General features: G+C 45.8%; 1 pseudogene and 1 gene segment (V, D, J or C); one reads left to right on the forward strand and one right to left on the reverse strand.

Annotated features, from left to right (window-relative positions):
• Positions 1–1,040: 1,040 nt before the first annotated feature.
• LOC118498615 lies at positions 1,041–1,522 on the reverse strand. The segment is given in 2 exon segments: positions 1,041–1,340; positions 1,442–1,522. Coding segments are annotated over 2 exon segments (339 nt in total).
• Positions 1,523–7,436: 5,914 nt separating this feature from the next.
• LOC114489314 lies at positions 7,437–9,033 on the forward strand (annotated as a pseudogene).
• The last annotated feature ends 17,320 nt before the right edge of the window (positions 9,034–26,353 follow it).

Raw genomic sequence — 26,353 nt, forward strand, 5'->3', positions numbered from 1 at the left:
ACTGATTGCCTAGTGACACCAGTGCCACAATAGAGAGCACACATCCCTGTGCTGAGGCTACAATCCTTTGGGAACATTCAGCCCAAAAGGAAGTAGCGTGGCTATCAGTGCACCTGACCCTCCAAGAGAGCCCATACGTGGTCATGCCCCTACTCCACTCTTGCACTTTTAAGAGAAGGGCAGAGCATGTGCAGGATGAGCCACGTAAGTGCCAGACACCATCTTCAAAACAGGCCTGAAGGACTGTGAAGCCAGTCTCCCTTGGTATCTAAAGAATTTCCAACAAAATAGTATTTTACAATGTGATGTAAAGTTAGTAAAAATATCTTCATTAACATTCAATATTACATATGTCCTCTATGCAACACAGGCACATCCTATGGAATTAAGAGCCTAAAATTCCCACAAATGTAAAGACCAGGGGAGTCCATGATGGACAGACACATTCAGGGGCTTTAGGAGGTGAAGTTGAGACTCACAACTGTGCACGTGATTTAAATTTCCCATATGTCACCATCCATGTGGGGGTAATGGGAAATCAATGGACAAGAAGACAGTAGCATGAAGCAGAGAGGATACAAACTTGAGGGGTGGAGGCCCTGGGGGATGATCACAACCCCAGTGGGGCAAGGTGTGACTCTCAGGAGGAAGGAACCTGTGAGGACATTGTGTGCATGTTCGGAGAATGGAGCCTGAGCTCAGCACACAGGGATCTGGACAGAGCTGGATCTCTCTTTGTGGGAAACACTTCCAACCATGGGGAAGATGAGAGCTCTCAAGGTGGTTCCTTGCTAAGGGAGAAAAAGGACAACTGGGGATGTGGTGCAAGGAACAAATGTCCCTGGATGCAGCTGAGAGCTTTGAGATGAAAACCCTGCTACCTTCACCAGACCCTCTCATACCCCTGTGTCTAGTCTTTGTGCTCTGCGTTTCTGAGAGCCCCCTGGTATCCTGAGTACATCCTCCAGCCCCTCCATCCCGTGCCCCTAAGCAAGATTAGTGTCTGGGCTCACATTGAGGCTCTGTCACAGTGACTCTCTCACAGTACTACATGGCCATGTCCTTGGCTCTCAGGCTGATCATTTGCAGGATCAGTGTGTTCTTGCCATTGTCTCTGGAGATGGTGAATCCGCCTTTCACAGAGATGGCATAGCATGTGATATTTCCATCAGTATTCATTGTAGAAACCCACTCCAGACCCTTCCCTGGAGCATGGTGGACCCAGCTCTTAAGGGAGCTACTGAAGGTGAATCCAGAGGCCACACCTGAGAGTCTCAGAGACCCTTCAGGCTGCATCAAACCTCCCCTAGACTCTACCAGCTGCACCTCACACTGGACACCTGCAACCACAGATATCTGGTGAAGAAACTGGCACCCATCTGTTGTTCCTCTGAACCATATCCACTCACATTCTCAGTGTCTCTTATTCTCCATAAACTACATGTTAAAATAGCAACAAGGAAAACCCAGCTGAGCTCAAACTCCATGGTGAGTTGTCTGTATTCTGTCCTGACCAGGGACTGGCAACTGCTGGAAATATTGGGCTAGGCTACAGTCCCAGAGCTGCCAGGGTTGGAGCTGGGCTGCTTTGCACAAGCAGAGGGTCCCTGTTGCGAACTTCCCTGCCTGGTTACAGAAGCTGAAACCCCCCATGGCTAAGGCTTCTGAGTGGGTGGCTTCTTAGCCAATGATGGGTAAGATTCCTCAAGGGAGGAAGAACCTAAGACAGGCATAGTTGTGAAGAGCCTGTCAGGGAAGGACTTAGGGGACCATAGAAAAGGGGTGATGGGCCTCCACACCTCGGCTTTGTTATAGCCAGAGTCCTCTTTCCACTACTCAAAGTCTCCTAGTGTCTCAGCTACTTTTTTCCCTGGCCTGACTCAAGCCTGAAAAAATGCCAGATAAAGAGGGCACAGCTCTATACTATTACAGGTGGCTCCCAGGGACAATCAGGCCTGAAAAAGAATGCATGAAGCCCTGTGAGTCCTGCCTTGCTAAGAATACTCTCAGGTTAATGTATGCTAGTTGTTTAGGCCTCAAGCAGAAACTGAGTATGTTTCCCAAAATTTTGTGGCCCTTTGTGTCACTCTATCTGTCTGACCCTGACTCAGAATAAAGCCTTCGGGTTCTTTGAATATTATCTACTCCTTTATCATTACTGTCTGACAATGATTGATGTGCTTTACATATACACCCTGTATTCCTGTGCAAACTAAACCCAATAAAAGCCCAGGGAAAGAGGTGCTGGAGGCCATTCTCCTCTGAGCAACTGGCCAGCCTTTTGTCCCCCAGCAGATCATGTCTTGGTAGATTTATTCTCATCTGCAGCAGCCAGGAGAGCTGTGTGGCTTGGGGTTCACCCACAGGTCCCTATTTTCACATCCTTCCATTATACAGTGCAACAAACTCCACTCTTTTTGGCTCAAGGGACCAGTTTCACAGAAGGTCACTTTTTGCATGTGGTGGGAGGGAGAGAGGAGACAGAGCTCAGGCAGTAATGCAAGTAACACCCACAGAGAGGGAGGAGGGAGGTTGGGAACCCATGATATAGGCAGCTCTGTGGTTGAGACTTGCAGAGAGTTCCATGCCTCTGTGCAGGTGAGTGATCTGGGGAAGGTGGTCATGATAGCATTTCAATAATGAAACACAGAATCCTGAGCAGGCATTGGGCATGTCCAGCACACAGCTTCTGGTAACAGTGAGCCCAGAGTCTGGGCCCGCACCCTCTCCACTGGCGCTACTGCTCCCGTGAAACTAATCCAGGGAAGGGTGGGACATGCTGCATGGGGTTGTAGGGCCCCTTGGCTATAATGGGGCATGGATGTGTGTCTGTATCTAGTTTTGCCTACACTCCAGGGATGGAGGCAAGTGCACACCTGGGACAGAGATCACAGGCTGCAACTCGTAGGCAAGGAGTTATACACGGTGATGTTGGTGCCCTTGGCCCCAAGTATCTAGACATTTAAGAACACAGAGCAGATAGAGTGGTGAGAAGATGCATTTTTATCACTGGGCTCAGAGACCCTGAGAAGCTATAGAGTCATGGAGCTGATCGGGAAGCTGTGTGTTTCCAAAAACAAGATGAGGTCATTGGCAGAGGGTCTGTCTGCAAAGACAGTAATGACAACAATTAAAGAATTTTGGCTGTGATCATCTGAACTATGCTTAGTACCTGTGGATTCTAGACAGTAATGTGACATCATAATATTTGATTAATTTAGAGATCCTGGAGCCCAAATATTCCTCATGGTAATCCAGGTAGTCCTAATCTGATAAGTGTTCATATTAGAAGGAGGCAGAGTGAGATTGGAATCCAAGACAAGAAGGAAGTGATGTGAAGGCTGATGTCAGGTGACCTGTTCCAGTCTGTGGAGAGGCAGGAAGAGGTCACGGGAAAAGGAATTCAGTTCTAGAATCTGGAAAAGACAATCAGAAGCCCAAATGTGAGACTGTTCTTGATGCAATAACTGAGCCATGGACAGGGAAGCTGATAAACAGCAAATGTTTTTGTCTCACAGGCCTGGAGGATGGATGTTCACAGTCAAGGTGCCAGTGAAGCAGGGAATAAAAGCTTTATACTACTCTGACATAGCATAAAATGGAATTAGAATAAGTTGTACTGAACAACACTGATAAAAGTAATTCACATACTGACAGGTTATTTCTGTGTGTGTGTGTGTGTGTGTGTGTGTGTGTGACTATATTGCAAGCACCATCGATTCCAGGCTGCTGTACAGGAAATGGCCTTGACCATGATTTTGAGTGATGCAGATCTCCCAGCTGCAAGAATTTGGCTGGCACTGACCTTGTCCACCTCCAGGATGCTGACATTAAAGATCCATATGAGGACCAGCAAGGACACTGCCTGCACATCCACAGCATCTCTGCTTGCCCTCTTTGTTCTCTTTTCTCCAACCATTCTGCCTGCAGTGGGTTTTTAAGAAGAAGTTTAAGAGGAGTGTCTCTCATCTTCCAGGCTCCTGGCACCTATAACAAACCACTTTCCTTTAGAACAACTGCCTCTCGATTATAGGCTTTCAAAGCAGTGCACAAGTGGACCTGCACTTTTTATAATGTTTGGAAAACTGGATTGAAGAAAGTGAACACCCAGAAGGCCCCAGCTGCTGTGACAGGCTGGCCCCATGGCACAGATTGCAGGAATTTCCCAGCAGCTGCCAAGAGTTTTCAGGGTCTCTCTCTGCTTTCCATGTCAAGGTATCACCTGCCTTTAAATCCTTTGCTGAGGAAAAGAAACAGGTCTCTGGGAAGTTGTCAGACTCCAAACTGGGTAAAGTCTTTGTTGTGAACAATCAGGAGCCCCCAGGCCCACCATGTGTGTTCACTGAACTTTCTGGAGTTCAATAGGAATCCATAGGAACTGCAGGTGGTAGACACAGCTCAGCTGCTAAGAAAAAGCCCAGTTTTCTGGTGTGGGATTTGAAGCATGCTTTGGTGTTCTGTGTATTGGATTTCTAGGTTTTGAATATTTGCTCTGTGTGAAAGCTCTCAGCTGTTCTGTTTGGGGGCTCTGTGAGTACTATTGACTGTCTGAAGTGAAGTTTTGGTTATCGTTGTCCTCTGTTTGCTTTCTTATATTTTGAGAACTGAGCTTGTTCTTTGCTGTTTTGTTCACACAGAAAATCCTGTGTCTTTGTCACCTGGGAATTGTGCAGTTTAAAACGTGTGCTAGTTGTTTGTACTAATGTCCCAGCCCCTCCTGTCAGTGGATTTTCTTTGAGAGTACTGATTTCATTGAGCTTTGTCTTTGCTTTACATATTGTTTCTTCTTTCTGTTTGGAAATGGGCAGCTGGGTCCCAATGCCAATAATGAGTCCACTAAGTCACATTTTAGCTGAATAGTCAACTTATAGCTAGTAGTCAGTAACTAATTGCCATTGTTTTTGCCAAAGGTCTGATAAATAGAATAAGATCTCTTTGGTGCAAGCTTTCATATTGTTACATCATGAGGGTTCTACTTGGGATTTTAACTGATGGTTCAAAGAAGGGGAAAAGATCTCATTCCCCTCCCAGATTATAATCTCAGAAAGGAGAAAAATGAGAAGATATGTCTTTTAAACACTCTGAATCCTCCTGCATGGGTGGGAGCTGTGGTGGTTCCAGGAATAATGGGAAAATTCATGACACCCCCAAATTCTGAGCATTTGCAGAAGCAGCAGGGATGACTGCTTCATTTCAATGTAAGAAAAGAAAAGGGCCCTTTTCAACTCAAGACACTTTCCATCCAAGCCTTGTATTTGCCCTGCCTCTACCCCAGCCATCTTAAAGTTGTCAAGGATAAATAAAAATGGAATTCTTGTCCTCTCTACTATTATTAATAATTATGTTTATATGTATGATAAAAAAAGTATTGTCTGCCCTGGCTGGGGTAGCTCAGTGGATTGAGCACAGGCTGAGAACCAAAGTGTCACAGGTTCGATTCCCATTTAGGGTACATGCCTGGGTTGCAGGCCATGACTCCCAGCAACCGCACATTGATGTTTCTCTCTCTCTCTATCTCCTTCCCTTCCCTCTCTAAAAATAAAAAAAATAAAATATTAGGAAAAAATAGACTTGGTTTGCTATCCTCAGGACAAATGACTCCATTTAAAAAAAAAGTATTATCTAAAATGTTATTTTTCAGGATCATGTGGCCTTGGAAAATAATCAACATGAAACCTTGCTTAAATTTAATTGTGTTTTAAAGTTATTAACATAAAACATTTGATTATTTTTCCTGGGTGAGTAGGGATATAATCACATTCTTTTTCTCTTACAGAATTTGTCAAGAAAATGTCTTGGGTAATAACTGGCATTAAAATTTCATAAAGATGTTAAAAACTAATAAATAGATATAAATAAAATGAAAGGTTTTCATAAGGTTGTTTTGTCATAAATAGTTTATTTACATATTATATAAAATATATATAAACTATACATGTATAGTTTTCCAAAGCCTTTGGTGACTTGGAACACTGCGGTTCTGCTTGGTTAAGTGGTGAAAGTCATTCAACATCTAAATAATTTGAACTAACAGAATACTGAAATATCAATTGATCTTAGTTTGCCTACTTTGGCTTCTTAATGCAGAGAAGCTAGAAAGTTTATTTGGATATGTTAATGAATATAACTAGTACTTTATTTGAAGTATGTCTCTTGAAATTATGAATGTGTATTCCCATGAAAAAAATAAACTGTTTCTAAAAGCTATGAAATTTCATAAAAGTATCAATTGAAATAATGCTATTTACTTAGTTTTCATTTTTTACTAAAAATTAACATTTCTAAGAATTAAGAATTCTGAGTAAGCTGGAACGAAATTATACTGTTTGATAATAGCAGGTATAATGAAAGAAAATACTTGTTGAAGCAAGAGAAGAAAATAACTTGTTCTAATTTTGGCTATTTCTGAATGAATTTTATTTTTAAAGATTTAATTGATTTATTTTTAGAGGGGGGGAGAAAGGGAGAAAGGAGGGAGAGAAACGTGAATGTGTGGTTGCCTCTCCTATGCCCCCTAACAACTGGGGAACTGGCCTGCAACCCAGGCATGTGCCCCAGACTCGGAATCCAACAGGTGACCCTTTGATTTGCAGGCTGGCACTCAATCCACTGAGCCACACCAGCCAGGGAAAATTTTAAAAGGCAAACTAAAAGTACCTGTGTACATTGCTCAAAGACTGGGAACATCTCAGAGTCCATGCAAATTAAAGAAGCTTTGTAAAAAGATATCTTGAGAGAAAATCTTATAGTTAAGCTGAATAATGAATTTAATTAGGTAAAGGAATCTAAATACCAAAAGTAAGCTAAAAGATACTGTTTTTCATTCCTCTTGCATCTCTTAAAAAGGAAGAATTTTTTTTTCTGTGTTTGCCTACAATGAAACATATTGTATTTAAAAATAGTTATGTGTTATATTATTTAATCGGGAACTTGATTACACAAAAACTAATATTCTTTACTGTAAGAACTAAAGTTTTAAGCAGTGGCTGCCACTTCAGAGAGGCTGTGGACACTGTCTCAGGACTGGATCCCATGCTGCCTAAGCCTCCTTTCTGTACTTGGGAGCTGGCTTCTCAAAGCCTATCGTTTCCTTTAGATTAGCTGGGGCCTATTTGCCCTGGGAGCCAGAAATTCTAGCTGGGCAGTACCTCGGCCTAGGCATGGAGTCATAACTGTAGCAAGAGCAGTGGCAGCAGCTCCCTTCTTTTTAAAAAAATTTATTTTATTTTAATTATTGTTCAAGTACAATTTTCCATCTTTTTCTCCCATCCCAGCCCACTCACCCAGACCTCCTCCACCTCCCTCCCATTTCCAAGCCCCTAGTTTTTGTCCATGTGTCCTTCATACTTGTTCCTGTAAACTCTCCCCCTTTTCCCCTGAAATTCCCCTGAAATTCCCTCACCTCTCCCCTCTGGACACTGCCAGCCTAACCCTTCTTTCCGAATACTAGCACCACAGGGGCCCAAAGCCCGCACAGGCATTAAGAGAGGAGGGCAGATGATATTGATATTGAAGCAATGCTTGTGGCTCCTTACAGGAAGGATGAGAACAAGTTGAGCAGTGCCAATGGTCATGAAGAATGTAACAAAAAGAGGGAAAAAAGCAAGAGCAGAAGTCATAGTTGTGAATGAAAAAAAGGAAAAGTAAGGAATAGAAGGGAAGCAGAGAGAGAGAAAGGAAGCAAAGTAGAAGCAGAGAAAGGAGACTGAGCCACTCAAGAAGTCGAGATCGCAGATTCAGAGGCTGCTACAGAAGTCCCAACTCCAGACCAAAATTTAACAGTGCCATCCGAGGAAAGATTGTGTTGACTCATAGCCTCGAATTAAGCAGAAGACACTCCCGAAGCAAAAGTCCATTCAGAAAAGATAAGAGCCCCTTGAGGGAACCTATTGGTAATTTAACTCCTGAAGAAAATGAGGCAAAGACTGTTTTCTGCCTGCAGTTGGCAGCAAGAATCTGGCCAAGGGATTAGGAAGAGATTTTCTCTCTAATAGGAAAGGTTCCAGATGTGAGGATGATTTCTGGTAGAAATTCAAGAAGTTCCAAGGAATTGCTTGTGTGGGGTTTGTTGATGTTAGCTCAGTGCCTCTAGCAACAGGATTAACTGGCCAATGGGTTTTAGGAGTGCCAATCATAGTACAGGCATCACAGGCAGGAAAAAAAAAAACAGCTGCATGAATGGCTAATAACCTACAAAAGGCAAGTGTTGGACCTATGAGACTTTATGTGGGCTCATTACACTTTAACACAATTGAAGATATGCTTCAGGGATCTTTGAGCCTTTTGGAAGGATGGAAAGTACACAGTTCATAATGGATAGTGAAACAGGTTGATCCAAAGGATATGGATTTATTATGTTTTCTGATTCAGAAAGAGTCAAGAAGACTTTGGAATAACCTAATGGATTTGAGCTACCTGGAAGGCCAATGAAAGTTGGTCATGTGACTAAACATACTGATGCTTCCAGAGCTAGCTCATTTTTGGACAGTGATGAACTGGAAAGGACTGGACTGGCCTGGGAACAACAGGTCATCTCCAATTAATGGTAAGACTTGCAGAGGGTACAGGTTTGCAGATCCCACCAGCAGCACTGCAAGCTCTACAAATGGGTGACTCTTTGGCATTCGGTGCTGTGGCAGATTTGCAAACAAGACTTTCTCAACAGACTGAAGCTTCAACTTTAGCTGTGGCTGCCTCTGTTCAACCTCTTGCAACAGTGTTTTCAACACTCTAACATGTTTAACCCTCAAACAGAAGAAGTGGGGTGGGATACAGAGATTAAGGGCGATGTGATTGACAAATATCATAAACCTGGAGGAGTTATTCACATTTATGTTGACAAAAATTCATATGTGAAGTGCCCATCAATTGTTGCAGCCATTGTTCCTGTCAATGCATTGGCTGGCAGGTGCTTTGCTGGTAAAATGGTAACAGCAGCCTATGTGCTTCTTTCAATGTATCACAACCTATTTCCTGAATCTATGACAGCAACACAACTACTGGCTCCAAGTAGATGAAGGAAGATATAGTCCCTTATGTGAATAGCTCTTTTTCTGTCTTGAGAATTCATCCTGTGTTATCTTTTATTTAGATTAAAAAAATGAGGCAAGGGTCTACTGTCATTTGTATGCAAATCCTGTTATCTTGAAAAAATAAAAATGTTAACAGGAATTAAGTATGCTCATTCTCACTAACCCACAAATCCCATTGTATACAAAGCTGTTGTTCTCTTGTTCTGTCTTTTAAATGTACATGTAGAAAACTACCTTAAAGATCTATAGGAAGAGCTCTAGGGGAGCAAATGTGCTCAATGTAAAAAGGCAGACAGGGATATTATGTTGTTAATGTTTCATTTTGAAGCCTTACTTTTTACACTACAGTTACATTTCACATTTTTGCTAATGTTGGTATTAGCTAATGGTTTAGTAGAGGCTTCTGAAAGACATATTTAATGTATGGAAACTCAGTACAGCTTATGGCCTGTTTCATTAACATCTCACATTTTGATCAAAGGGAAGAAAGGATTTCAAAAGTCCATTTAAAAATTATTTTATTGTTGTTTAATTACAGTTGTCTGCATGTACCCCCCATCACTTCCCTTCCCCCTGCGCAGCCAAACCCACCTCCCTCCCTTGCTTCCACCCCCACCTTGGTTTTGTCCATGTGTCTTTTATTCTTGTTTCTGAAAACCCTTCCTCCTTTTCCCCCCATTGCAGAGAATAGCTGTTGACTTCAGTTTCAGGAAGAGAGCATGACAGTCAGAGAAGACAGTGTTTGAGGTCAGATTTTTGTATGTCACTTATAGCATTTTCACAGACCTTGCTGCAGCTGGCAGCATTTTTCAAACACTGCCTAGGAGGGATCACAGGACCACATTAAAACAGGAGTAGTTTTATGTCCAGAAGAAACACCTTATGTTTCTACAGAACTTAGTTTGGGTTCCAGAGCATTAGATTGTGGGTCAGGAATTCCTGGCAGAATCCTGGATTTGTTCCAAGTCTATCTTGAGTTGCGGCTTCTTCTCCTCTTTCTTATGCCAGGTACTGGCCCCAGTCTGTTGACTGTCACCTTTACCTTCAACCTCATTGTTTTGTGTCATAAAGGGGACGCGTGACCACAACCTGCACTGTCAAGTTGCACAGAGTCACTTACATGAAACCTGGTGAGAACTCCCAGCAAGAAACCTTATTTCTATTTCGAGGTTTAGCTCCACTCTCTGAATTTGTTTGTTTGTTTTTGTTAGAATTGTATATGATAAGAAGAGGGAAAAGGATACATTATTCCGAGTTTAAATTTTAGAACTGCCAGAGGTCGGTGATGTCATTTTAAAGTAGGAAACTTACCATTTCACTTTTTTTATCTGAAATACCAACATTTCAAAAAGATTACCTCAGAAGGTCCTTTTGGTATTTAAATGTGGAATGAAATGTTTAAAGAACAGCAATTTTAATTTATAATACCATATTTTAATAAATTAATAAAAATAATGTCCTTAACTACCACATTAAAACACTTTGACATGTTAAGTATTTATAAAGCATTTTATCAGCAATTTACTATGTGAATAACTGTAAGTTCCATTGCCTAATGAAATATGTCAAAACACCTTGAAAGTGACTTTTCATATAATAGGTTTTCACTTGTATTTCTCTGTCAATTAGTGATATCGAGCATCTTTTCATATGTCTCTTACAATTTCTATGCCCTCTTTGGAAGCGACTACTCAGGTCCTTTCTCCATTTTTTTAATTGGATAGCTTGTTTGGGGGTGTTGGGTTTTATAATTCCCTTATAAATTTTGGACCCTAGAGAAGGGGGGCGCCAAAGGATTCACGGGCCCTCTGATGGAGCCCCCGCCCCTAATAGCCCCGCACCAGCTGAGCTGAAGGAAGGCACTCGGGAGCTTGAGGAACGGGCGCACTCTCCCACACCCTCCTGGGCCTGCAGCCGGCCCAGCACGCGCTACCGCCTCCGGACTCGCCAGCAACAGCGCAAGGGCGCGCAGACGACCGGGTCTCTTCACCAGGGACCGCCCAGGGCCCGTCCGCTGCACCCGCAGGACAGCTCAGCGGCGGTCCCCCACTGCCTATGGGGACTCCGGAGAAGAAACTGGCCGCGGCCGCGACCCAGGAGGGCACGCGTCTCGGCAGGGAACACCCTGGGCGGCCGACCACCCGGCGGGCAGTGTAGGGTCGCCTCCGGACTTTGAAAAATTCCTCAGAGGCGCCCTGGAAGAATGGACCAACGCCAGGAGCGAGCGCCGGCGGCGTCCCTGGCAGCCAGTCAGGCCACCCCACACGGCCTGCCTCGGTGGACAGCCGCGAGCCCCCCACCTCAGGCCTTCCCCGTCGACGGGCCCTGTCGGTCATTCCCTGGGTCAGTCAGTCACGGCCACAGGACTGATGGCCGTGGGGTGAGGGGTGGGGGTGGCGGCGCCGGGGTGTGTTGGTCCACCCGGGAGAGCGACCGCGCCCGCTTAACAGTCCTGCAGGTACAATCTTCGGTCAAGAGGCCGGGCGCCACGGCTCCCGCGCCACCGGCACATCCCGCCAGCGCCCACGGCCTGCTGGAAGTCCAGCGCTTGCGAGCGGCCAGAGGGGGTCCCTCGCGGCTCCGGAAGGGACAGAAGATATAAAAGCGGCCGCCAGGTGGCGCCCGGCACAGGCTCTAAGGTCCGCGGACCGAGCGGAGGGCCCAGGGCGCCCGGCCGCCCACCGGAGGAGCGGTCCCGCCTGGGCACACCGCGTCCGCCTCCGAGCTCCCGGCCGCCGGGGCCGGAGTGTGGCCGCAGAAGAGGGACTCAGAAAGAGGACCTTCGGCTCTCGGGACGCGGCAGCCAGGCGACTGGTAGGCGACGAGCTTCCCTCGCCCCGGGGGGTGCGCCGACTCCCGGGAGGGCCCGGTGGAAAGCGTGGCGCCTGCAACCCCAACGAGGCCACTATGCGCGGGATAATGACGGGCAGATGGGTTCCTTTTTTATCATCCCCCCTCCCCCGTTTCCTTTTCTCTCGTTTCACACACACGGACTCTGTCGGGGGTGACATCGGCTCACGCAAGCACACGGGGCTGAAAAGAAAATGGAATCGGGGAGACTCTTTCGTTGGGACTCCTTAAAGAAAAAGAGGAAGGAGGAGGCGGAGAGAGGAAGGGAGAAACCCACGCCGTTGTTCCCTAAGCGTCCCACTCCACAAAACACCTGCGTGCCGCAAGGAGCACTGCCCGCCCAAAGTATCAAGTCTGATGGGCCCCGTTTATCCCCCCTTCTTGCCCTTGTCTTTTCTTTCCTTTTGGGTCCCCCGCCCCCAAATCCATTACTACCCGCACTGGGAGTGGATGTATCCAAAACTGAGAGAGTCTGGCATCCGTGCAGGCAATGGACGGTAGCGGTGACCACGGTGAAGTTTCAGAGTAGGAACTGAGTAGACCACAGCAAAGCCCGGGCATGAGAAGAGGGTGGGCCTGGGGAACATGGGTGCCCCGTCCGAAGTGGGTGGTGGATTCCAGCTCACTTAACCTTAATAACAGCGCCGTGGGGGAGGGGGAGTGTGTGTGTTGGAAGCAATGTAAATCAGCTTGATGAACTGTTGGGGCGTGCACACACGCACTCACGCTTACACACTCGCAGTTGACAAACCAACACTTCCCTAACTGGAAAAGCAATGGCGGTGGGGAGTGTACACGGGGACTGAGTGGCAATGGGAAAAAAATACAAGAAATCGTTTTTAAAATCTCTCTCTCTCTTCCCCCTTTCTCTCCTTCCTTTTCTCTCTGAAATCAATCAATCAATGTAATAAGAAAGATAACAATGCAAGTGACTTGCTTAAAACAACACAACAGTAAACTTCAAGACTGTGCTCCAGTTCCCAGGTCTCACCAAGCCCTGGGTGAAAACCTGCCATCTTCTTTATTGGACACCACACGGCCTGTCAGAGACTAGGACAGAGCAGAGAGGGCAGAGTGCCAGTCCTTCCAGACAAGGCCATGGTCACCATGGACATGGGGGCAAAGCCCTGAGAAGGTACTAGGGCCACACTCTCCTGGGATCCTGGTAACACTCTTCTCCACCACTGTGATCTGATCCCAACTTCACAGGTTCTATCCCCGGGATCACTTTCTGGAAGGGCATGCAGGTTGTGCACCCAGTGACAGGCCAGAGGCCCAAGGAGTGGGAATGCACAGATGTGTGACAGATCGCCAGAGCCTTGGACCTCAGGGCAGGCTAGAATCTCTGAGGGGAGTGGAATGTTTCTGGGTGCAGGAGGGGAGGCCAGGCAGACCTGCCATTCCCTCACTCTTTAGTCCCTATTGCCCCAGTCACGGTGGTGGGAAAATGGAGGAAATGAAAGAAAGGGGAAGAAGACAGCTGGAGGAACTAAAGCTTTCCTGGTTAAAAGCAGAGGATAAAAAGTGGGGGTGGGGGAACAAAAAAAGAAACAAACAAACAAAGAGCCAGGTCCTCCAGAGGCAACCTCTCCCAATGCTCCCTCCAGAGGGAAAGACTGAGCTTTACCAAAAACTCCATGTAGGTGGCTCAACTCACCACAAGGGAGTGCACTTGGCCCTGGAGTGGCACCCAGGAGGAGGAACTGCTTCCCTTTTCTGCTCTGCTGGCTTCCTCCCTCCCACAACCTCCTCCCCAGGGGTGGGCCACATCACAACACCCCACTCTCCCCCTCAACACCTGAATGGTGGGTGACCCCATCATTCCCTCTCTGGGTAGAGGGGCAGGAGACCCTTGGAATGGTTAAAAAACAAAAAAACAAACAAAGATTACAGAGTTGACAGACACACCCCCACCCCAACACCCCTTAATGCTGGCAGAGGGACAGACGGAATGGGGACCCACAGACCTAAACAAACATATTTTTGTTAAGTAGGATTGATAGTAAGCTGGCAGACGGGAGGGATGAGACAAGTGTCACCCACTGATTCAGCAGTGCAGCGCCTAGTCAGTCCCACAACATTGCCAAGTGTCCTGAACATCATTAGAAACACCCTGAGAACACAGACAGAGGGGAACCCTTGAAATTCCATATGTATCCACCCCACTATCTGGGAAGGAAAGCCTTTGAAACTGCATGTATATTCCTCCCGAGGTCGGGAAGGAGGAAGAGAAGGGGGTCCACACTGCTCCAAGAAAAACCAACCAACCAACCAGCAAACAAATCGTATATAACTTTGGTTCGTAGCCAGCCTGTGGTCACTATCTGTTTTACCAGGTAGGGGAGGGGTTGCCTGGGTGGTGCTCACGGAAGAGCCAGAGGTGAGAGGATCTCTCTCCCTCCCCCTCCTCTGTCTCTAAATATCAATTTTTTTTAAATTTTTTAAAAATTGTAATTAAGATCAAAATGTTCTTCTCTGGTTCGTCCACCACATGTCGGTCTCCAGCCTCAGCCCAGGCACAGACTCTAGGAGGGCAGAGGAATTTATCCTCCCTGACTGCTGCTGAGACAGTCAGTAAAATGATCAGTGGAGCCCTGACTGGTGTGGCCCTGTCAGTAGGCTGAGCCGGCCTGGGAGCTGAAAGGTGGCCCGTTCAACTCCCAGTTCAACCCTGCAACAGGCCTGGGTTTCAGGCCAGGTCCCCCATAGGGGGCCTGGTGACAAGCAACCCGAATCTGTCACACACTGATGTTTCTCTCCCTCTCTTTTTCCCTCCCTTCCCCTCTCTCTAAAAGTGAACAAATAAAATGTTTTTAAAACTATAAAGGTAAATAAGTGGAATGGTAAAAAAGAATGGCAAATGGAAATCAGGTGTGCGACTTTGACCACAGAAACCTTTGCTGCCTGCGGTATTTTTGCTTGTTCTTTAATAGAGTCGATTCCTTCACCAGCCCTCCTGTTTGTCTCCCTTTCTTTTTCTGTTTGGGGTTCACAGCGAGACTGAGAAAAGTGCACAAAGAGTTAGGGCCCCTATGCCCTGTGGGGCCAGGCCAGGGCCCCTTCCCCTCCCATGACTGAGGCCTTGTCAGAAGGCCCCCAACCAGAAGGAATGTGTATTGTTTGGGGACTGGATGGTAACTCCCTCCTCATCTCCTTTGGGGAGAGGCCTCCTGTCCTCTGACTGCTTCTTGAACTTTTGTTTCCGCACAGACACACGGAGGTGACGTGAGGTAGTTTACAGTCACGTGGTAGGACACGTGCGTCCTTTGTCTGGGGGCTCAGGAAAACTAGTCTAGGATTGGGGAGGGCATGGTCTCCCTCCCACTGAAAAGCTGCGGAGGGCGCACTCCCCTGTTGGGTGAGGATCTAGCAGCACATCCATGTGTGTGGGTCCTCCTGCAGGCCTTTTCAGAACATCACGGACACGAGCAAGCAGCTCCCCACTGAGGAACTCCTTCCCGCATTACAATGGGCATCACTAGACAGGATGATCCAAGAAATACTGCTGTCCAGAGGACCACTCGTGACTTGGTGCAAGGGGTGGGAGGACCCCCGAGGGGATTCCCGAGAATAGTAGGGGCGATCCCGGGGTGGTGCAACACTGTCCGGGATGGGGGTGGGGGAGGCTCCCTTGAAGGTGCCGTGGGTCTCCTGGCAGAGCAGCGGGGGTCGTGGGAAGGGGGTTGGAGGGCGAGGAGGACTAATAGGCCAAAGCGGAGGTGTGGCAGTGAGAGAGTGAGCTTCATCCAGAGAAGAAAAACCAGGAGATGGGATTCTAGTGTCAGTCTCAGTGGCTTCAGGAGACGTTGCCTTCCTGCAACATTCCCTTATTGCTTCGGGTCGCGATCCTGTGTGCAAAAGATCTGGGAAGTGGGGTGAGATCCACCAAATGCACCCGCAGGTCCTGCCCGTGAAGTATGCCCATTGACTTCCCATCTTACGGTGGCCTCCCCCCCCCCCCCCTCCAGCGCAACCACGTCCACGTGGCAACTGACCCAGAGCGAACCTTCGCTCTGCACCATGGGAAAATCCAGGCAACTGAAGCCCAACAGCCCTAGACTCCCCGAAACCTCATCCACAGAGACCGTTGGGAGGAGCAGAGCCACTGGCCAGCAGGCCCACACTGAGATGCTGCGGATGAATATTCTGCAGGGAGATCCCCTGAGCAAGGATCCCAGTCTCACCCTGGTCCCACAACCCAGCATCCCTGTGCAGGGAGGATAAGTCCCTGCAACTCCTGGTGGCTGAAACCAGTGGGGACCAGCCAGAGGGAGAGCCCCCTGGCACGGGGACTCAGATTCCCTCCCTCTGAGCCCTAGAACAGCAGGAGCTCGAGGGCGCCAGTGAGCACCAGGAAGTAGAAACTGAAGCACTAGGCACCCAGGTGAGAGGCCAGCCGCAGCCTTCCTCCCCAATGGCAAGGTGGTCAGAGGGCCTGGCTCCTTGTCCACAGCTTCTGGCCTGGGAGCCACAGAGCCATGGGCACGTCCCCCTCCGAGACTCTAGAGGCCCCACTGACACTGTTCTGCCCCACCCCAGAGGCTCCACGAGGCTCTGCCCCACCCAACACGCGGGCCCACCCAAGTGGTTCTCAGGGGCTTCTCCATACCAATGGCCCATTTGGACTCACCTTTACGACTTCCTAAATTCTCTCAAACTAGGTGGCCAGCCTCCAAGAGCCCCTAGAGCCTCCACATGCCTGGAGGAGCAGCCCCAGGCCCCGGGCACCAGCAGCAGCTGGTGGATGTTCAAGGCTCCGTTTTGCTAGGGAACCTCTGAGCTCAGGACAAGTAGTGTCCCTGGTGGGTCATACCATCGCTCATGAAGGGCGGCTCTGAGCAGATCTCAGGTGGGGGCGATGTTGGCCTGCACCACCCTGGAGGCCCAGGAGCCAGTGCACCAGGGGATCAGTGACGGGACAGGTGACGGGAGAGCTGCCGCCTGGCCCCCCACACTGCCCATGGTCCACCAGAAGGGTGGTGTTCCGTGGTTATAGCAGTTCCTCACTGCGCAGGGGCCCGTAAATGCCTCCCATCAACATGTGGGCCGCAATTGAGGCTCCACTGCAAGAGTAGGGTGTATTACCAACATGAGGAGGTGCAGGTCTGGGACCCAGCTTGGGCAATCCTGGGAGGCCCTGCCACGAGACCTCAGGGTACACCTACTCCATCAGGGCAGGCTACTGAGACAGGGAGTCACAGTGGTTGTACCCCACCCCTAGAAACAGAGAGCCTTCCAAAATGGGGAGGAGACAAAGACACAGGGCCCACATGAAAGAACAAATTAAAACTCCAGCAAAAGAACTACACAAAATGGAGATGAGCAAATGGTGGGGGGTTGTAAGGATGCTCAAGGGACTCAAATGAGTAAGAAAGACCTGATGGGAAACGAAGGATGCACTCATTGAGATGGAGAACAATTTAGAGGGAATCAACAAAAGAATGGATGAAGCTGAGAATCCCATGGATGATTTGGAACCCGGGGAAGCAAAACACAATTCATCAGAACCAGGGGAAGGAGAAAGAAATGCCCCCCTCCTCCCCCGCCACCACACAAGACAATATATGAAAACCTGAGGACAGTGTGAGAAGCCTCTGGGACATCTTCAAGGGTGCCCATGTTCACATTGCAGGGGATGCCAGAAGTGGAAGAGAAAGAGCAAGAGATCAGAAATCTATCTGAAAACAATAAAGAAAGAAAACTTCCCCAATCCAGTGAAAGAAATAAGCACACAAGTCCAGTTGGCACAGAGAGCACAGAAGTACAGGAAAACAGAGAGGCCCACTCCAAGACATATGATTTGTGACATGCCAACAGTTAGAGATACAGAAGGAGCTTTTCCCCTTTTTTTCAAGATTTTATTTATTTACTTTTTGAGAGAGGGGAGGGGAGGGAGAAAGAGAGGGAGAGAGACATCAATGTGTGAGACCTACACTGATCGCTCGCCTGCCACAAGCCACCAAGCAAGCATCTGGCCCACAACCCAAGCCTGTGCCTTGACTTGGAATGGAACCAGCGACCTTCCAGTTCATAGACAGGCAGGCTCCACCCACCAAGCTACACCAGGTAGGGCTCGCTCTTTTCTTAAACCTCATTATGCTAATGTCAAAGCAAACTTTTCTGTCTTTAAAAAATATATTTTATTGATTATGCTGTTAATGCTGTCCTATTTTTTCTCCCCTTTATTCCCCTCTGCCCTGCAACCCCCTTCCCACCAACATCTCTGCCCCCCCTTTACTTCACGCCCATGGGTGATACGTGTAAATTCTTTGGCTTCTCCCTTTCCTATGCTATTCTTAACCTTCCCCTGTCTATTTTGTTCCTGCCGTGTGTGCTGCTTCTTCCCTGTACCTTTTCCCCGCACTGGTCACCCTCCATGTGATCTCCATTTCTGTGATTGTGTTCCCATTCTAGTTGTTTGCTTAGTTTTTGTTTTTCTTTTAGGTTTAGTTGTCAAGAGTTGTGAGTTTGTTGTCATTTTACTGTTCATGTTGTTGATCATCATCTATTTCTTAGGTAAGTCCCTTGAACATTTCATACAGTAAGAGCTCTGTGATGGTGAACTCTTTTCACCTGACCTTATCTGGGAAGCACTTTATCTGCCCTTCCATTCTAAATGATAGCTTTGCTGGATAGAGTACTCTGAGATGTAGGTCCTTGTTTTTCATAACTTTGAATACTTTTCTCCAGCCCCTTCTTGCCTGCAAGTTTTCTTTTGAGAAATCAGCTGATAGTCTCATGGAAACTCCTTTGTAGGCAACTGTCTCCTGTTCTCTTGCTGCTTTTGAGATTCTCTCCTTATGTTTAATCTCAGGTAATGTCATGAAGTGAAGGAAGCTTTTCTCTGTCAGTTAACGTGCATATCCACTTCATAACATTCACCCTCCTAACCCTTTTTCAAGGTGGGGTGGGGGTGGTGATACAGTTTAGTTATGTCCCAAGAGAAAGTCTCAGTGCCAAAAAAGTAAGTGTCCTTTGGTTAAAAAGTAAAACAGAAGAGAAGTTTTGGAACTGATGGAGCCTATTTCATGTGCTTAAAGGACACCGGAAGCTCTGTCAAAGAAAGAAACCAAAGTAGATTTAGGGTTAGGGTTAAGGTTAGGGTTATGATTAGTTTTAGGGCTAGGGCTAGGGTTAAGATTAGGGTTAGGCTTATGGTTAAGGTTAGCATTAGTGTTAGGGCTAGCGCTAGGTTTAAGGCTAGGGCTAGCGGTACTGTTAGGTTTACATGTAGGGTTAAGTTTAGTGTTAGTGTTAGGGTTAGACTAAAAGTTAGAGGTAGGGTGAGGGTTAGGATTATGTTTAGGTTTTGAATTAGGGCTCAGGCTGGGGTTGTAGTCAGGGTCAATGTTAGGGTTTGGTTTGAAGTTAGTGTTAGAGGTAAGGTTGAGCTTGGGCTAGCTTTTGCATTAGGTTTAGGTGTAGGATTAGGGTTAGGGCTTGGATGATTGTTATGGTTAGGGCTAGTGCTATGGCTAGGGTTAGGCTTGGGGTTGGGCCTACAGATAGGGTTAGTTTTAGAGTTAGGTTTAGGCCTAGGATTTGGGTTAGGTTTAGGGTTAGGTTTGGGAATAGGTAGGGGTAGTGTTATGGGTAGGTCTAGGGTTACAATTATGGTTAGGCTTGAGTTTAGGCCTATGGCTCTGATTTTAGTTAGGGTTAAGGTTAAATTTAGGGCTAGGGTTAGGGTTAGGAATAGGATTAGGGTTAGGTTTAGGATTGGGTTTAGGTTTAGGGTTAGGGCTACAGTTTGGTTTAGGGTTAGAGCTATGTCTCGGGTTGAGGGTCCTCATTAGGATTAGTGCTTTGTATAAGTTTAGGGTTAGGTTTAGGGTTAAGGTTAGTGTTGAGGCTAAGGCTAGGTTAGGATTAGGATTAAGGTTAGGATCAGGTTTAGGGTTTGGTAAGGGCTAGAGTTAGGGTTTTGGTTATGGTTAGGATTATGGCTATGGTTAAGGTTAGAGTTAGGACTAGGTTTGGGGTTAGAGTTAGGGCTAGGGCTAGGATTAGGGCTAGGGTAATGTTAGATGTACAGTTAAGTTTAGTGTTAGTATTATGGAGAGGCTTATGGTTAGTTTTCTGGTAAAGTCTAGGGTTAAGAGTAAGGTTAAGACTACTTTACAGTTAGGGTTAAGCTTAGGGTTAAGGTTAAGATTAAGGCTAGTGAAAGTGTTAGAGTTAGGGTTAAGGTTAGGGCTAGGGGTAGGGTTAAGATTATTTTTAGGTTTGAGGTTACATTTCCAATTTGGGTTAGGTTTAAGTTAGGGTTAGGGATAGGGATAGGTTTAGGGTTAGGGATAAGGTTAGGGTTTGTGTTAGGTTTAAAGTTAGGTCTACTATTAGGTTAGGGTTATGTTTGGGGTTAGAGCTAGGTCTAAGTTTAAGACTAGGGCTAGGGTTGTGTGGTATAGTTCCTTTTAGGGCTAGGTTTAGGTTATGATTAGGCTTAGGGTTAGGTCTAGGCTTATGGTTAGGTTTAGGGTGAGTGTTAGGATTAGATTCTGGTTTGGGGTTAGGGATAAGTTTACAGTTAGGGGAAGGGTTAGGTTTAACATTAGTTTTAGTTTAGGCCTAGGTTTAAGATTAGGTTTAGGGCTATTGTTAGGTTTAGGGTTAGGGTTAGGTTCAGGGCTATGATTAGCTTTAGCATTATTGTTGGGGTTAAGGTAGGTTTATGGTTAGGTTTAGGAGGAGGCCTCTAGTTTTGATTAGGGTTAGTGCTCTGGTTAGGGTTATGGTTAGTGTTAGGGCTAGGGCTAGCATTAGTGTTATGTTTAGGTGTAGGGTTAAGGTTAGTGCTAAGGTTAGCAGTAGCCTAAGAGTTAAGTTTAGGTCTAGGAAAAGGGTTAGGTTATGATTAGGGTTAGGTTAGGGGAAAGTTATGGTTAGGGTTAGGGCTAGGTTTAGGAAAATGGTTAGGTTGGGGGTTATGCTATGTCTCTGGTTATAGTTAGGGTTAGGGTTAGGCTTAGGGCTAGGTCTCAGGTTAGTTTAAGTGTATGATTAGGGTTAGTGCTTGGGTTATATTTAGGGTCAGGGTTAGGGTTAAGGTTTAGGCTGGGCCTATGGTTAATGTTAGAGTTACAGTTGGCGTTAGGGTTAAGGCTAGGATGTAGGTTAGGTTTAGGATTACTTTAGGGTGTGGGTTAGGCTTAAGTTTAGGATTGGGCTAGGGAGTGCTTTAGGGGTAGGTCTAGGGTTAGTGTTTTGGTTACATTTAGGGGTAGAGTTAAGGTTACATCTAGTGTTAGCGTTACACTTAGGTTTAGGTGTAGGGCTAGTGTTAGGGCTACAGTTAGGCTTAGGGTCAAGTCTGTAGCTAGGGAAGTGTTAGGGTTAGGGTTAGGGATAGGGTTTAGAATAAGTTTAGATCTTGGGTTAGGGCTTTGGCTCGGGTTAGGGTTAGGGTTAAGTTTAGGGTTAGAGCTAGGGCTAAGGTTATGGTCAGGGTTAGCATTAGGGATAGGGAAAGGGCCTGGGTAGGTCCAGGTCTAGGGTTATGGTTTGGCTTAGGGTTATGGTTAGGGGTAGGACTATAGTTAGGATTAGGGCTAGGTTTAGGAATAGAGTTAACTTTAGGGTTAAGAATAGGCATAGTGTTAGGTTTAGGGTAGGGTTAGCACTATTGCTAGGGCTAGGTTTAGTGTTAGTCTTTGGTTTAGGGTTAAGTTTTATAGTAGGGCTAGGGTTCATGTTAGGGTTAGTGATAGGGCTAGTGCTAGGTTTAGCATAGTATAAGGGTTAGGTTTAGATGTAGGGCCAAGGTTAGTGTTAGGGTGATGATTAGGTTCAGGGATAGGGCTATAGTTAAAATCAGCATTAGGGCTATGGTTATGGTTAGGATTAGGTTAAGGGTTGAGTTCAGTGTTAGGGTTGTGGTTAAGTTTAGGGCTTGGGCAAAGGTTAGGTTTAGGGCTATGAGTAGGATTAGGTTTAGGGGTCAGGCTAGAGTTAGGTTAAGGTTAGGATTTGGACTAGGGTTAGGGATAGGGTTGGGTTTAGGCCTAGGGTTAGGGGTAGGGTTAAGGTTAGGGTAAGGGCTAGGGTTATGGTTATGGTTAGGCTTAGGGTTATATTCAGGGTTAGTGTTAGGGTTAGGTCTAGGGTTAGGGCTAGGACTAGGATTAAGGTTATGATTACGGAAAATGTTAAGTTTAATGTTAGGGTTAGTGTTATGGTTAGAATTAGGGGTAGGAATAGGGTTCAGATGAGTGTTAGGGCTATGGATAGTGTTAGTGTTAGCATTGGGGTTAGGACTAGGTCTTGGTTTACAGTTAGAGTTAGGGTTAGGGTTTGGGTTAGTGTGAAGTTGAGGGCTAGGGTTAGTGTTAGTGCCATGGTTAGTATTAGGGCTCTGCCTAGGCTAGCCAAAGGGTTAGGTTTAGGGTTAGGTATAGTGTTGTGGTTAGTGTAAGCCTAGGACTAGGGGTAGGGCTAAGGCTAGGGCTAGGGTTAGTGTTATCGTTAGGTTTAGGACTAGGTTTAGGTTTTGATAAGAGTAAGGTTTTGGGTTAGAGTTAGGCTAGGGTTATTGTTAAGGTTAGGTGTAGGGCTGGGGCTATGGTTAGGGTTGGGCTTCATGTTAGGTTCAATATTTGGTTTAGGGTTAGTGTCAGTGTTAGGGCTAGAGTTACATTTAGGTTTGGGTTAGGGTTACGTTTAGTGTTACAACTAGGGTTATGGTAGGATTAGTGTTAGGGTTAGGTAGAGATTTAGTTAGCAATAGTGTTCCAGTTAGGGTTATAGCTAGTTTATGTCTAGGGTTAGGGCTTGGCTAGGCTTAGTGTTAGGTTAGAATTAGGGTTATGGTTAGGTTTAGTGTTAGGGCTAGGGTTAAATTTAGGGTTAGGGTTAGAATTAGGTTTAGGGTTAGGTTTCAGAACAGGTTTAGGGTTAAGTTTAGAGCTTGCTCAAGATTTAGCCTTAGGGCTAGGGTGAGGGTTAGGTTTAGGATAATGTTTATGGTGTGGGTCAGGTTTAGGGCTAGGGTTAGGTTTAGGGTGAAGGTTTGGGTTAAGTGTAGGCCTGGTAAGGGTTAGGGTTAGCACTAGGGCTAGGTTTAGGGTTGGAGGCAGGCTTAAGTTTTGAGGTAGCTTTAGGGTTAGTATTAGTTTTAGGGTAAGGACCAATGTAAAGTTAGGGCTTTGGCTAAGGTGTTAAGTTTAGGGTTAGGTTTAGGACTAGGGTAAGGGTTCAGCTTAGTGTTAGGGATACGGTTAGGGTTCATTTTAGGGCTAAGGCTAGGGTTAAGATTAGGGTAAGCATTGTGATTTAGGTTAGGGTTAGGCCTAGGTTTGGTGTTATGTTTAGGTTTAGGGCTCAGTTTAGGATAGGGTTCCAGTTATCTTTAGGACTGGGGTTAGGGTTAGGGTGAAAGTTATGGTTAGGGTTAGGATTGGGGTTAGGTTCAGTGTTATGTTTAGGTTGGGGCTATGGTTAGGATTAGGCTTCCTGTTAGGTTTAGGGTAAGTTTACAAGCTAGATTACTCTATTCAGCCAAGTTATCATTCAGAAGGGAAGGACAGATAAAATGCTTCCCAGATTAGATCAAGTTAAAGCAGTTCATCCTCACCAAGCCCTTATTATATGAAACATTAAAGGGACTTGTCTAAGAAATAGAAGAAGATCAAAACTATAAATGCTACAACTATTAACAACTGAGCCTCTAAAACAAAAACAAAATGTAAGCAAACAACTAGAAGAGGAACAGAATCACAGAAATGGATGTCACATGGAGGGTTATCAGCAGAGAGAGGGTAGGGAGAGGATGGGGGAAAAGTTCCTTGAAAAGAAGCATAGATGGTAGGTATGAAACAGACAGGGATGTTAAAAATAGTATATGTAATGTGGAAGCCAAAGAACTTATGTGTACCACCCATGGACATGAACTAAGGTGGGGCAATGCTGGGTGGAGGAAGAGTTCAGGAAGGAGGGGGATAAAGGGGAGAAAAAAATGGGACCACTGTAATAGCATAATCAATAAAATACACTAAAACAACAGCCTTCAATCCACGGTACTCACCAATGTATTCATTCTCATATACAAATATATCATAATGAAAAAATGCAAATGAATGCTATTACTTGAGCCTCAATCTGTATGTTGCTTAACTCTATGAATACCATATATCTACAACTATTTACCTATTTACCTAAGTCAGCTTTTCATGCTGTGGAAATTTCACTGCAATGTCTGAACCTGTTAATTTTAATTCATAACAAGTGGGATCAGAAATGCATACTGACACAGGACTCAGTTCCTAAATACACAATTTTCTCTTTATGTCATGGATATGTTTGACTTTACACATGATAAAATGAATTGTTTTGAAATATACTTCCTAGTATGTCAAGAAAAATATGACATAACGATTCCTAGCTTTGTGTAAAAGCTCTTATTTATGACTAATTTCATGGTAGAGCAGGGGATTGAGAATCCATTGGAAGTTAAAATTTCAGTTATCACTACCCATTAGTATGTTATCAGACAGTCAAAGGTAGAGACAGTGTTGCTTTTAAGTGTAATCTTTAGATGACAGCTAAAATGAACTACTGTGGTCCATGTTCTGTACTGTTATTTCTTGAATAACTTCACAACTGCAGTTAAAGTTAGACTTCTTGTTTAGTTGGAGTGAAAGGAAATATCAGGAAGAATTTTGTTTTAAGAAACATTTGGGAATGCAGCTTTTATAATGGCAATGTTTTTGTTCTAAAGTGTGGTCTGGACTTGTTTCCTAAAGCTGTTTTGGTAGAGTGGTGTGATGTGTAGATATTCGTGTTTGTATCTCATGAAAATTAGTTTTAACACAAACTATATTAATATGGACTGTATAGCAATGAAAAGCCAGTTTTCCATTGAGTTCAAGCAGGTAATGAACCATGTTCTGAAGAGCTACTGAAGAATTGGGTGGGCTCTACCTAAAATAATGCAAATGGACTTGTATTATGCCGTTATTTTTAAGAAAAAAAGAAGCCTTCTCTCCTCTCTATTTACCAGTATATTCATTCCGATATAAAAATGTAATGAAGAAATCCAAGTGGAGTATTACTTGAGCCATAATCGGTTTGTTGCTTAATTCCAAGAGTAACTTATGTCCACAAATACTTACTTACTGTTCTTAGACTGCTGTTCATGCTCTGGATGCTACAGCACAGTGTCTGATCTGTCTGAAGTTTAATTCAGACCAAGTGAGATTTGGGAATGCATAATGACACAGGACAGAATTCCTGTATACAAGGTCTTCTCTCTGTGTCGTGAATATTTGTGACTTTATGTAACAGGGTGCAGGCAAGAGGGGGGACCCCAAATAGGGATTTGGAAAGGGGTCCAGAACTCAGGGTGTCCAGGAAATATTAGGATGTCTTCACCCCCCACACCTCCACCTCAGGTGTGGGTTGGGGAAGGGACAAATGGAGCAGGGCCATTGAGAACTGTTTTGCATAGCAACAGCCTTGCAGCTAACCTCGGGTGTGATCATTTAACATTTCTATAACCTTGAACTGGTTGCATAGATATGTTAAATATCTGTGGCCATGCTCTCAGCCAGGGGAATGGAAGTAACTTCCTCCCAACATGTAATTGGGTGTCAGGTCCCCAGAGTTTCAGTGCCTGCATGGGAGCTTGGAGAAGATTGGCTCCACTACTTGGGGCTACTCCTGCTCAGACTCACGATGGCAGCCCAGTAAAGCTGGAAGGACATGAGTGCTGGCAGGTGTAACTGATTGTAGGAGGAGTTGGAAATGGGGCTGCAGAGAAAGATTGGTATGGGGATTTAAACCCAGATGTGGCAGCCATTGAAGAGGGAGAATGACACGGCTTTGGCAGAGTGGAAACTCCCGTGGTTCTGGGAGGGGGAACCACGTGGCTTTGACAGAGTGGGGACCCCTGCAGAAGGGGGAGCCACCACCCAGCTTTAGCAAAGATCCTGGGGACACAGCTGATGGTGCTGGGAACCAAGAGAGGCCTACCAACCAAGATGGATTACTGAGAAGAACCGGGGGCTTCCTGAGCCTCGGACTTCTATTTCTTTTCCTGAGATATGGTATCCCAGACTGGGCAAAGGAGGGAGGAAGGACTGTGTGTGTGTGTGGGTGTTTTAAGGGACTTTGGTATTTTGATGAAGACATTAGGCCATGATTTTAAGTCTGTATAGCACAAAATAAACATTTTCTTTCTTTTTCACAAGTCTCTGGCATTGAGAGAAGTCTTTCCTCTGGCGGCGGACATAACAAACCTGGGGGGTTCCTTTCGGTAATAGTATATTGTCCCAGGCCCCCACTGTTGTTGTGTAACACTTACACATTATAAAATGTATTTTTGAAAGACACTTCTGAGTATATGAAATAAAATATGTCCCAAGAAGTGCACTGATTAGGAATTGGACCCTGTGATTACCATTGAGAATGATACCTGTGTCCTCTCTCTTATCTCAAGTGGGGCAAGTCTTCAGCTATGAAACATCTGCATCATG

This window comes from Phyllostomus discolor (assembly GCF_004126475.2).
Source record: "Phyllostomus discolor isolate MPI-MPIP mPhyDis1 chromosome 15 unlocalized genomic scaffold, mPhyDis1.pri.v3 mPhyDis1_scaffold_1, whole genome shotgun sequence".
Taxonomy (NCBI): domain Eukaryota; kingdom Metazoa; phylum Chordata; class Mammalia; order Chiroptera; family Phyllostomidae; genus Phyllostomus; species Phyllostomus discolor.